The following is a 13,566-nucleotide window of genomic DNA, read 5'->3' on the forward strand; positions in this document are numbered from 1 at the left end:
GAAATTTGAAATTTTCTTAGGACTATATGTATTATTTTTCACACAGATTTTATTAATTTTATTTATATATCGCTTTTACATAAAATCCTTTTGCTTTTGTAAGAGATTCACTTTCCGAAAAAATTTCTTCAATACGCACAAATGAATAAATGTCTTATCAAAACGTATGACTGTCAGAAGAGTTGTTCTCTTTTAAAAATGTCTTTCAATAAAGATTTGGATTTGGTCTAAATGTCGTGAGTCAATTCTATTTTATTATTTAAGTATCTTGAATATCTAAAGAGACAGAATTTTTTTTCATATCTGTCTTCTTTGGAAGCGGCCAGGTACCGCAAGGCTATACTAATGACAAATCGATGAAACGTTACAGAGAGTGATTGCTTCTGTTAAATACTCAAATTAGTTTAGTCGTTTTCATCAAATATCGATATTCTGGTCGCGCATTGATCTTTTTTAATAAATAAATATAACGCTCAATATGGATATTTTTGCTTATTTGTCTCGAAATAAATTTTAAAATACAATGGATTCTTTTATTTATCGACGTATTTAATATCAGTTATAAATAACGTTTATAAATAATTAATGTTCTTATTACATTTTATCATGAACTATTTTACTGGAATTTTATTACACACCTCGATGTAACACGCGAATTTCCTATAAAGCTTGCTTTGACTGATAAGAGAACCTTGGGAACTCCTTTCATATAGTTTTGATAAGTCTCAGAGGTTTCGTACAATAATTCCAAACCTGAGTAGCAATTACATTTATTTTTAAAAATCCTTTTTTGACACGAACTTTATTCTTGATATATTATATGATATATTATATTCTTGATATATTATATGAAAGAGGCATCTTTTAAATTTTAATTTCAATATATAATTTTAAATATTAATATAGTTAGATCGAATTAATTATTATATTTAACAATTAATATTAGTTGATTTCTAAATATTTCAATGTTAACAGGATGGGGAAGAGAAAGGATAAATTTGAATGAATACACTTTATTTTATTTTATAAGCAACACATAACACGCATACAGAGGCTTGTGCGATTCTCGGTTGATAGTTGACCGAGTATCAGAACGTTGAAATTAGTTCTCGCCGTTACTTTTGTCAGTGATCGACGATTAATCGTTGAATATTACTCGCAAAATTGCAGGGAAAATCAAATCCCCCTGTACAATGTATTTTCTTTTCTTTTGCAAAATTATCGCGAACACAGCTCAAAACACATTTATGCGCTATATAATTATAAGATTATACTATATATTACAAGTAGATGAGTTCTGTCAAAATCTGTCGCTCAATGCTTTTCCTTTCTCTCTTTTTTTTGTTCATTCTCATTCGCAGAAACTATTACTATATAATATTACAAGCTCGCGCAGATGACACAAAAAATCGGTAACCTTTAAGAAATATAATATGGTAATTATCTTGTTTAAATTTTTAATTTCATAAAATGAAGCAACGACATATCGCCTTCGCGCATTCTCATTTTCTGAAAAAAGTTAATTAAAGCGAAAAACGTCTTCTTCTCTGGTTACAGATAATAGACAATTGATTACAGTATTAAATTAGACCTAAGAATTCAATTATTATTGTTTTCAAAAAGAAATCGTAAACTTAGATGTAAAATCCTAGATGATCTTCGAAGTTTAAAAAATTTATTTTCAGAAATATTAAGAAATTATTTTTCACTTCTTAAACGTTTCAGAAATTGAAAAGACATACTTTCAAAAATAGATGTGAATTTATATTTAAGAATTTCAATCATAGTTTTAAAGAATTTTTTTTTTATAAAAAATCGATATCGAAAATCAGTAATTAGAAATTAAGAGAGTCAATGAAATGCACGGCAGGTCGTTCCTACCGTGCGAATTTCAGCCTTTCGTTTTTTCAACTGACGAATCGATCGTCTGATTAAATGAAAGCCCGAATGCATGTTGAACCTGTTATCAGTCTCGGCTTTAATCGACCGATTCCAGGGTACGGCGGATGACTTATGATAAAGTTTGCATGCACTGAGAATATATATCTGCTCGTCGTCGATTTAGTAAAGCTATTAAATATCTTCGGTGAAAATACTCTTTAACAATCTACATGCATAATATAGGCTAACTCTCATAAATTAATAAGTATTATATGTTACTTTTTTTAATGTACATTTTTTTCGCCTATGAATTATGAACAATTTAACGCTATTAATAAATTATTCAAAACATATTTATAACATGATTTTAAGAACAAAATTTTAAGCATTTGACTAGCACATTTTTAAACATATTTTTTTTTTAATTTGTTGAGAGGATTTTTGATTTTCTATTATAACATTTTCCATTCATTAATAATAATTTTGAGAAATACATTGGAGATTAATCCTTTTATTCTATTAAAAAAATAATTTTATGATATTTAGTTATAATATTATTTATAATATAATAATATTAATTTATTTTATATATATATATATATATATATATACTATCAATTAAAATGATTTATAAGTAAATAGTATTTGATAATAATAAATTAAGTATATATTTGTTATTATCAAATTAAAACAAATTAAAAATATAATTTAATGACAACTATTTTGAAAATAGTGATAGTAAACTTTAATTATGTGTAAAAGGATTACATCTCTCATAAAAGAAATAGCAAACGCGAACGAATCAGCGAAGTGAAATTATTTGAATTTGTTTTAATTACTATCGCTAACCATCAAAGTTACCTATATTTCAATACAAATCTAATATATTTGTTATCATACGCAATTTTAATTAGTTGGAAATTATGTGATTATTTTTCTCTTTTTACATGCATTTATTCATCATTCATACTTTCCTTTCAATCTAATTTTCGAATCATTCATTTGTTCTCTCTCGATTCACATTCTCTTTGTTTCTCTCGTCACGGAGCATCGCCAACATAAATCATCGAGGAATGGAATAATATCCGAGACATTTGCTAACGGTTGCTGCATCTCGATGTACCTTGGAAGTACAAAATTATGCGATAGCTCACGTAATACTAATTGCTCGAGTGACCTTTGCGTGATTTCTGATCAGCAAACGACGACTTTACTGGCGGTGCATCCGTTATGTGTTGTTTCCTACCACGAATGACTTTACGAGGTATTTTACTAGCTTTGCAAGGATCGTTTAGATCTTCTGCTATTAAACAAGAACCGCAAAGTGCAAGGATATGTCATCAAATGTATTTAATTGCGCCGCTCACTTGCGATCGACGTCGATTTCACAATGCAATTCAAAATATCGATAGTCTCAAATAAAATCATAATGAAAACCAGACACATCTTTATAGACAATCATTAATTTTACAAAGCGCGAATGAATTTTTAGCGCAAAATAGATATTTATAGAATTATACATAACGACGAATGTCTTTCAAGGAATATTTGATTAAAAGAAATACCGTCTTCTGTGAATGTATGTTGTGTGCATGTGTGTTGTGTGCTTATAAATACAAAAAAAATAATAAATTAATAAACTTTATAAGTTGGAAACAGAAATTGTGTCTCCGTTGGTCTCTTTTAGGACTAAAATGATTATTGGTCTCCTGCGTCGCATTCCTAATTAACCTAGATAATAAATATTAATTATTAATTTTCTTGTAGCCGAACGACGCGAGGCAATTATAGTATCTGAAAATGTGTGCAGAATTAATTGTTTGTAGAATTAATCAGGGTGATTGGTTGATACAGGAAAAAATAAAATTATGATATTATTTCATATTAATAATATATTCGCTATTTTTTTAAAGATATTTATCTTCATTATGTTTATCTTTCTGAATGATGTAAATATCATTTATGCGATATCTATCCTTATAAATAATTATCACGTCTAACAATATTACAATTAATTATCAGATTTAACGATAAATTTTTTTTTTCAATATCACCCTAATTGATCCTGTATTTTCGTAACTTTTCCTCGCGGATCTCACAAAGGGTTAGTGAAATGAATTCGGTCAAGACACAAAAAAGGAAAGTAATCACGATAAAATAATTTGTGCGTTAACAGAATACGCTTCTTATTTTTGTTAGATTCCCTCTTCATTATTTTGCTTTTCCTGTTCTTCTCTCATCATCCCATCGATTATTTGCGATGGTCGAGAGCTTGCAATCTTAACGCGCATGATTTTTGCAGAACGGGCGACCACCTTTCGCATAAAAGCTTTGACCCTCAAGATTCTTCTTGCACATCTAATAAATTAATAAAAACATATACATTTAATACATATTTAAAATATGTTAAAATGATATTAAAATGATAATAAAATGATAATATAAAAATCGTAAAAAAATTATATACTGCTTTTTTGCACTAGTAGTTTTCAACGCATTAGAAAGTTGACAAAAATGAAATAGAATAAAATAAAAAATAATAAAAATCTTGATAGATAAAGTTTCTAAATTATTTCATACCGTGCAATTGAAGCACTGGCTGTGGTAATTATTGTTTAGGGCCTCCACCCAACGATCGCCAGCTTCGACTGGGAATCCACATGCGAAGCATTTCGTGGTAAACAATTCATTCCAATCTATGGTATAGAAAAATGATTAATTAATGCTCTTTATATTTAAGCTCTAATATTTTTAATTTTCATGTTTAATTAAACAATGCAATAAATAAAAATTACGAAAAAATTTGAAAAAATATATCGAATTTATCAGGAATTTATTATTAACTCATAATTATTCTGATAAAAAACTTTAAAATAAATTATTTTAAATTTATGTATTAATAATAATGATTATACTATTTATGACAAGAGAGATACATAATTAATTTATATTGGATAATTATCTTTCTTACGATTAATTAATAATTAAAAATACTAACCAGCTTCGCAATAGGGCAATCCTTCTTCCAAAAAGAATGGATTGTTGCCAAAAAGTTTGCCGCAATAAGTGCAACTGAAGCATTCAGGATGGAAGTGCTTTCCAATTGCGTTTAAACAATCCTAAACATTAAATGCAGAACTCGTTAATGAATCATAGTTGCACAATCGTGCGTGTTATTGATAATAAATAAGTCACGATATATTTACCCCCTTGATCTTGTTGTTGCATTTGTTGCATGTGGGCGCGATAAATTTCTCGAAACAATATTCGCAGTAAAGTTGTCCTTTTTCTTCGACAAAGCCGATGTCTTGAAGAGGACGACGACATTGAGCGTTAACGCAGACAAAGTGGTCAGGACACCAGATTTGACCCAAAGCACTTATGAAGGGTCCTCTATGATTACATAATAATTAATACACTAATTAATATAAAATTAATTAATTTTTATGTAAAATTAAATTAAAATTGAATTTCATAATTATCATAAGAAAATATTATATAAATATCATTTTCTTACAATTAATTACGAGCAAAGCATAATCAGCTAATATTTTATAAAGCTAATATTTTACAATAACAATTAAGAAAAGGTTATATTGTATTTTTCAAAATATCAGTGTTAATGTTAATTTGCGCGTAAACTAAGCTTTTCATACGAACCTTATGCAATCTTTGTTGCCTTTATAGCACACTGGCTTTAAGGTGATGCCGTTGTGATTACTTGACTTGTGATTAGTATTATCTTCGTTAGCTGTCAACAACGTGCAACGGAAATCAATTGTTAATCAAATTGCAGTTAGCTTATTATAGTACAAACAATAAACTCTCGTATATCACTCGGCAAAAATGTAAATTTTCAAGCGTTTTAAATGTGACAAAAAATTATTTTCTTGCATAAACTTAAGTGTATATATATATATATATATATATATATATATATATATATATTTAATATACACATTTATATATACACATTTATATATACACATTTATATATATACAATATAAATTATTAAAATGCTTTCGTAATTATTATAAATTCAAATCACAGAGTTTACAATATATCTGAAAATCTAAAATTCTACTTTATAAAATTAAATCAGAAAAAAAATTTTGGGAATATTGCATTCAACAAATTTTCTGTAATTATATTTTGTTATATTTAACGAATTTTTTAATTACATCATTTAAAGTGATCCACAATTAAATATAATTCAGCACTTAGAAATCTGCATAAATCTATGAAACACCAATTTAAACATATTAACGGCAGTGCTAAAAAAATATGCGGGCATATTAATATTTCAAATAAATTCTCCGGTCAATTTAAAATTGTTACGAAAAGGTTCTTCGGCAACAACAAAAGCAGCATCTAAAAAAGTAGGAAGAAGTACAAACACACGCACAAACGCATATCAATGCGGAAACGAATATGAAGGGAAAAATTATTGGAAGCAAAACAGAATCAATACGTCCAGTGAAGAACAACAACGAAAATAGCAGGCATCATAATCATCGATCTGGACGATCATAGTCCCATGTACCTGACGTATGAACTGCAGTGAGCGCACAGTGGTACACGCGATCCTGCTCCGACAGCCTGATTCAGAATGCCACGTCCGCGTTTGGGCGCGCTGCTACCGGCGAATGATCCGCTTTTGGAGCTCGCGCCGCCAAGGCCGCCGACTCCGGTACCTAGATCCGGATGGGACGACAAATTTGGTGGGTCTACTAAATTCTGGGTCTTACTAAGAGGATCACAATGGATCTGGTCTTGGTAGTGATTCCGGTTATTTTGACAGTGATTGCCGGATTCGCAGTGAGTCTCACGGTAGCTTTGCGTGTGGCAGTAAGTGCTCTCGTTATAATTTCGAGCCTGAGGTAGCTGATTTTGCACTGGGGACCCGATCGGCTTATAAAGCTGTATTACCGGCACATTTTGTTGGCCGTTCTTGGCGGTCAATCGCGCAAGTTGACCACTCAGGTTAGTACGAGGCTTGAAGCTCGGAGCAGAATATTGAGGAGCCGGCGCAGGAGTTTCGTCATAAGGAAGCGGGATTTGAGGAAAGGGAAGATTCGTCCTCGACTGATTCGGACCAGGCTTCTTGCAAGGTGCCACACAGACAGAACCGTCGGTGCAAGGAGTCACACAGATATCCGAATCAGGACAACCGGAAATATTAAAATCGCAGCCTGATTCGCGACCGCAAGTGCCCGAAGGTTGACCGCAGGTGCCGGATTGCATACCGAAACAAGGCGACACACACACTCCCGATCGATCTTTCGTAGGCGTCACGTAAACACCGGATTTAGGACAAGTGATTTGAGAACCTTCGCAGGGTACAACGCCAGCCTTAGTACCACGATCCGAATGCGCTTTGCAAGGTAGAACAGTCATCCCAGTCTTTGCACAAGATTTCGAGGAAGGAGTCTCATATTGTACGTGGCGTACTTCTGTCGAACTGCTGTACGTCGGTTGTCTATTCGACACCGAATCGGTTTGCGATATCATAGGACATATCAAGGTCGGTTTTGTGTGACTCACTTTGCCGATGGCGCAAATGCTTGGTTTCGTACTTTGCGATACCGGTGGCAACACATCTTTTCGCTTACACTTCTCGTAATCCTCGACTACCTGAAGCGCTCTTTTTACATGAGTTGCGGTGCTTTGTTGCTCGCTGGTTTCGTCGCTTGTCATACATCGCGTTTCTTGGAACTGAGCGTAGAGTGCGTCTGTCGGACCTCCATCAAGACTGCTTGTTTCCTTCTCATCGTAATTCACGGTCCTCGAAGCGGAGTATTCCTGCTTCCTGTGCCCGCTGTCGGTATCTTCCTCCACGTGATAAGAGATGGTCTTGCGCGATGGAAAATGAACAGATCCACGTTTCGACGGCGGTGGATCCTCTCGGATCCTTGGAGCTTGAGCTTTCACATAACAAGCCGGCGGCGGGGGCGGTCCTTGAGCGGGTGATTTAGATCTTCCAGGCGTCGGAGTAGGTGTTCTGCTAGGAACGAACGGCTGAGCTTCCACCGGTTCCTTCTTCATTCCTATTAGATTTCGCTGATAGACCGGTATAGCATCCGGTTTCTTCAGACCAGCTGTTAACGATTTTGGTGTTCCTGGTCGAGATCTCGTAGCAGGCGAAGCCGAAGAATCTCTTAGACGATGATCGGGCGGCGGAATAGGCAAAGGTCGTGGTCCGGATTCTTTAACTTTTTTCTTGATACACACTTGCTCTCGTGCGTAAGATTCCTTCGTTGTGCTTGCTTTGCCATACAGAATATCCAACGGCGGGCAATAATCGCCATTTTGAACTTGAAGACTCGGCGTCTGCGATCTATTGGCGATCTGCTGATCTTCCGGCCCGATTTCGCGACTCAAAGGAGTATAAGATCGTTCGGGTGCTATTGTCAATGCTTGCTGAAATGGCGAGATTGATCGAATCTCTTTTTTAGGCGGTGGTTTAGGTCGACATCTATGATCTAGATAAATAGTTTCCTCGGTGTAGAGCTCCTTTACACTAGAAGTGGCGTTCAATGGTGTGTAAGATCGATCAGGCGCCGTCGTCAGAGCGTTTACCATCTCAGATTTCCATTCTTTCGGTGTGGAATTTTTCACAGATGTGTCTGATAAAGGTTTCGGTCCTGTTTCCGTTTCCTTTAAGAATTGCACTTTTTTCTTGCATGTCTCCATGGTCTCCTGAGGCTGCTGACTGTACCTTGCAACGATATTCCGTCTCTCTGGCGCTTGTTGATCTCGAAGACTCTGATGTACTTCCACTTGTTCCCGCAAACTTTTTCTACGCTCATCTTCTATGGGTCTTTTTCTTCTTATACGTTCCTCGACCAATACTTCCTCGGTAATCTCTTCGTATGTTTCTTTCATGATCTTGTTACGTCCCGGAGTGGATCCTTCCGATTCTGTAATTCGTTCCTCTCGTACGACAGTTCTGCCCAGCGGTTGTTCTCGCACTTCCGCGACCTCTACATCTTCTTCATTGAAAGTCACATGCTTTTTAGCCTTTTCCTCTTCTTCTTGTTTTTTTCTCTCTTCTTCCTCTTGACGTCTTCGCTCTTCCTCCTCACGCTTTTTCTTTTCTTCCTCTTCCTTTCTTCGTTCTTCTTCTTCCTCTTCTTTTTTTCTCTCTTCTTCTTCTTGCTTGGCTTTTTCCAACATCTGTTGAGCGTCGATGGTTGATGTAATCATTTCGGCGGATTCTTCAATAGTTCGCTCTTCCGCGTTCTCTATCTCTCGATTAATATGCGTCTCGGTTCTTCTTGCGAAACATTGTGACTCTGTCGCGTTATCCACTTCTTCTATCGTATTAGATCTCTTCGGTGAAGATACTCTTTCCATGGTTTTTTCGAAAGTCGCCGACTGCTTCACGTGCATACCGTCCACTGTCTCTTCAGCTGTTTCGGTGATGAGGTCGTGTTCGCCCTGAATTCCTTTCGAAATTTCTGCATCATCTGTTTCATCTCTCAAATCGGTAACCTCGGTATCGACTTCCTTTACTATTTCCGTTGGTTCCTGCTTAGGTATTGGCAAGGGTGGTTTCGGGCATATTATTTGTTCCCGTCGACAAATTTCCGCTCTATAAGCTCGCTGTTCTTCTCGATGTTCCCTGCCGCCTGATATAGATTCTTGATGACAGATTTCCCGTTGCATAAATTTTTTGCAAACCTGTCCTGCAGGTTGTTCCCGCTGTGCTATATAACTTTGCTGGTAGAGATTGGTACCACCGCCGCTGACGGTCGCAGTCCACGGTTTAGGAATCGGTTGAACGATTCTGGTAGGCGTCAACGATCTCCGGACACTATCGGTCGAACTTGGTCTCGACGTCGTCACATCCGCTCGAGAGCTTCTGCTGGTATCCACCAATTCGACACGTTGATATATTGGTTGTCTAGGACAACTCACTCGATCCATCGCGTCAGTTTCGTATAGATGACCGTATTCTACCGACGCTCTTTCAATCTCTCGATCCAAGCTTTTATTTCGATATCTTTCCGTTCTACAGTTCAAAGCTCGCTCGCAAGCCTCAATACTAGCACGTTTTTCCTTGATCGCCTGATGACACTTTCTGTCGAGGACGGAATTTGGATTGATATAGAGGGGACTAGCAGTAGGATATGTAATATCTTCGATAGATTTTGGGGGTGGCCAAATAAGATTCCGACGGGATTTTACAAAACTGGAACGAGAGAACTGGTCTGTCGTACTATCCGCGATCTCGTAATAGCAGGATCTTTCGTAAGTTTCACTGGGGATTTCTGAAGTAGCAAATAGGGGGGAATATGGACGACAGAGATGGAGGATTAATTCGGAAATATAGGTGAGTAAAAACAGATGTACATGACACAAAAAGTGCATGGTACATGCATTCGTGAGGATAAGTAACGGATTAGATTCATCGTGGCACGTTAGATAGAACAAACAAAACAAAAAAAAACAAAGAAATCTGCCGTGAGTAAAAAGCACGAAATCGTGCGCGCCCGTGGTCTCTTCGACTTTTCTGCCAAATCTGTGAAATTGTGAATTTTAAAAATGCAAATATGATTTAACTTGCCAAATAATTTTCAAATAATACTCAATAATATATACATAAATAAAAATACTTGTTTATGTTTAAATATGTTTAATATATATTACGATACCGATAGTGTTTAAATATGTTTAATATATATATTAAACATATTTATTATACATGTTTATATACCTTAAAAATTTCATTTTAATCTGGCTATTTTCGGTGGAAGGAAACCACGAGCACAGCTCGATGCTAAATTAAAAAAAAGAAGCGATATTATAAAATAAGGTATTATAAAATTCAATCTTCGAAAAAATCTTTAAGGGTTTTCAGTCATTAGTGTCGAAATCAGTAATTTGTAATTTCTTGATAGTCACTTGACACTTGAAAATAGAGCAGCATGAAAGCTGCGAGCCTGCAAGTGTTAAATATCAATTTTAAATCAATCACAAGTAGCAAAAAGATTCCGCGAAGATAATGCGCATTAGCATCGGTATTTCTTGAATGCATTTTAAGGGCATCAATGTGAGGCGAAGAAGAAAAACGTTATTAAGAATCAATTCGCGTGATCGAGTATTGAAGAACTAATGACACAATAAAAATATCAACGACGTACACTTGTTTAACGAAGAATGTGTACTTTATTTCGCATCAATAGTTATTCATCCAATACTCTGAATTGAAGACATTATGAATTGTCATCAAGTTTAATGATATTTTTACAATAGCTATTTTAAAAATATCATAATATGTGCTGATTCACAATTTCCTTTGTTGTGTTTCAGAAAAGATAAAACGAAAATAATTTCGAGTATATAAAAGAGCATTCATTGCAACGACAAACTAATCAATACATATTAAATAGTTAAAGAAAATTCTTTTCTTTCTCATTCCTAATTATTAAAAAACATTAAAAACTTTCCGTAAGATTTAAAAGAAAAATTGTGAGCAGCAAAATCATTTTTTACAGCCTGACACTTTTATCATCTGGATTGTGTTTGCGTTGCCAGCATGACGACGACGACGGCGGCATCGAGAGCTATTGATTCATGCGAATGTGAGGGAGAAGGGTCTAGGTTTCGGGTTGAAAGACGGACCGGCTGAAAAAAGATAAAAGAAAGATTATGCACGGGAAAAAAGGTATGATAATGCATGACGAAACCTTATAAAGGAATGTGTGGCGATTGATTATTTTGCAAATTTGTTACTGCTAATAAAAAAATATTATATTCTTAATGATCTTAACATTTTCTCAAATATAATAAAACAAAAATTATTTTGATAAGATTAATAATACAAAATAAATGTCTTTCTCTTTCTTAGAAAAATAAATTGTAAATTTTTTTATTTACAATAATGTGAAAAGAATGTTTTAAAAAGAAAGCAGAAGAATTATATATATATAAATATTGTATAAAAATGGAAAATTTATAAAAAGAGTTTTTAGCATTTTCTTGTCATGCCTATAAATATTATGATTAAATATTAAATCATTAATTTTAATTTAAATACTTTAACTTTCTAATTTAAATTTTTGTTTTCATGTTGTGAATTTAAAATAATTAAAGTATAACTATCTAGAACAATGTTTCAAATACATTATGAAAATTTATAAAATGTAAAAATAAAAGGGAATTAAAGTTCGGAAGGTCGCTACAAACTGTCATAGCTCTCAGAGTTCGCCGTCGTCGTCAAGATAACGACGAACGATAAGGAGCCGAAGAATTTTCCGATGAATTTTCCATTAAATTTAGGAGAGAACGTCCCATTTTTACTTTCTAGTTGAAGAGATATTATGATACGAACCACCAAGAACCAACGATTGATCGATCGATTGATATACGAGCTGCGTGCAAAGGAGAAAGAGTGATATAAAATGTGAGGAGGTAAGCCAAGGGAGGCGTATCAGCCAAAGCTCGAAACTCGGTCAACCGGCGGCTCTAATCTATTCGTCGTACCTCTGAAAGGCGAACTTTTTGGCTTTGGCAGGGTAGAGTATCGACCTATTTACAAGAATCGAAAGCAGAGTTAGGCTAAGGACGCACGGGACGAGATCGTGATTAATTTGGACCGATTACAAGATCACTCCTTTGAATTTTTCAAATAAAAACGATGCAAATTTTTCAAATAAAAACGGTATTAAAAAAGAAATAGAGGAAGGCTGTCTTTTTTTCTACTCATTATTGCATGCGATTTTAATTTATCGCAAGAATTGAGGACTTTATTAAAACTATTTAAATATCTTTAAAAAGATATTTTTAAATATCTTGGATATTTCATCATATTTGCTTATAATTTCTGTTTTTGTACTTGTACAAATGTTTGCATGTAATGTTATGTAATCCAAATAGATTTACATGTATGTATATAGATTTACATAGATGTTGTGTTGTGATTTTGATATTATCTAATATCAATTTCATATGATAAATAAATTTTCATCACTCTCGAGCCCTTGCAAATTTTTAAAATTTGTCGGACTTTTTACATTAATGGTAAAATTAATTACCTGTCACAGTCTGGCTCTGAGGACGTGGCAAAGTACTGCTACCGGTATTTGATGTTGGAGTCGGTGACAGATTTGATGAAAAACCACTCGATCCACCAAAAGGCTTAGGACCAATAAAACTGTTGCTCGTTGGTGCCTATGGATTCACAAGTATCTTCTTAATTATATTCATTATAATATATTATATTCATATAATATATTCATTATAATATATTTTGATGTAATTTTTATACGAGAAGTGGAACTTTTCATTATGTGATATTTTTAAAGTGACATTTTAATAATTTATTAAATCAGGAAGAAAACTATATTATCCTTTTTTATTTTTCTGATGAGAAATGAAGTAAAGTTATATTCATACAATATTAATAGATTGTAAAAGTTTTTCAATAACAAATAATGGAATGAAACGAGATTTGCCTTGATACCGCAAAATATTAATATAAAAATACAATAATTAATCAATGATCCATATCGCACAAAGTCCTAAGAAACATACCTTCCCCTTATGTTTAAAAATATTATCTTTCATAGAAAAATCACATTCAAACAATTGCATACATTTTAATTATTAATTATTATAACATCTTTGAGAAAAAGTAATTGTCTCCCACATAATATAATGATAATTCTATAAAGTATTCC

At 33.7% G+C, this 13,566-nt stretch overlaps 1 protein-coding gene and 1 long non-coding RNA gene across 6 annotated transcripts in view; one reads left to right on the forward strand and one right to left on the reverse strand.

Moving 5' to 3' along the window:
- Positions 1-13,566, forward strand: part of LOC112639159 — a 30,419-nt gene that overhangs the window by 9,781 nt on the left and 7,072 nt on the right. The gene's annotated exons all lie outside the window — the stretch shown is intronic.
- The window catches only part of LOC105252586 (PDZ and LIM domain protein Zasp), a 35,993-nt gene continuing 25,438 nt past the window's right edge, over positions 3,012-13,566 (reverse strand). For 2 of the 5 annotated variants that reach the window (XM_025412269.1, XM_025412271.1), the window contains 7 exons: positions 12,922-13,057; positions 12,371-12,415; positions 6,426-6,576; positions 5,088-5,274; positions 4,880-5,000; positions 4,462-4,577; positions 3,012-4,239 (listed from right to left, as the gene is read on the reverse strand). In XM_025412269.1, the coding sequence (XP_025268054.1) occupies positions 4,162-4,239; positions 4,462-4,577; positions 4,880-5,000; positions 5,088-5,274; positions 6,426-6,576; positions 12,371-12,415; positions 12,922-13,057 (834 nt within the window). In that variant the 3' untranslated portion in view covers positions 3,012-4,161. Of the gene's footprint in view, positions 4,240-4,461; positions 4,578-4,879; positions 5,001-5,087; positions 5,275-6,425; positions 10,156-12,370; positions 12,416-12,921; positions 13,058-13,566 lie in introns of all 5 variants that reach the window. The other 3 variants (XM_025412270.1, XM_025412272.1, XM_025412268.1) reach the window with 2 other exon arrangements.

This window comes from Camponotus floridanus, unplaced genomic scaffold (assembly GCF_003227725.1).
Source record: "Camponotus floridanus strain SB8 unplaced genomic scaffold, Cflo_v7.5 scaffold5, whole genome shotgun sequence".
Lineage (NCBI taxonomy): Eukaryota > Metazoa > Arthropoda > Insecta > Hymenoptera > Formicidae > Camponotus > Camponotus floridanus.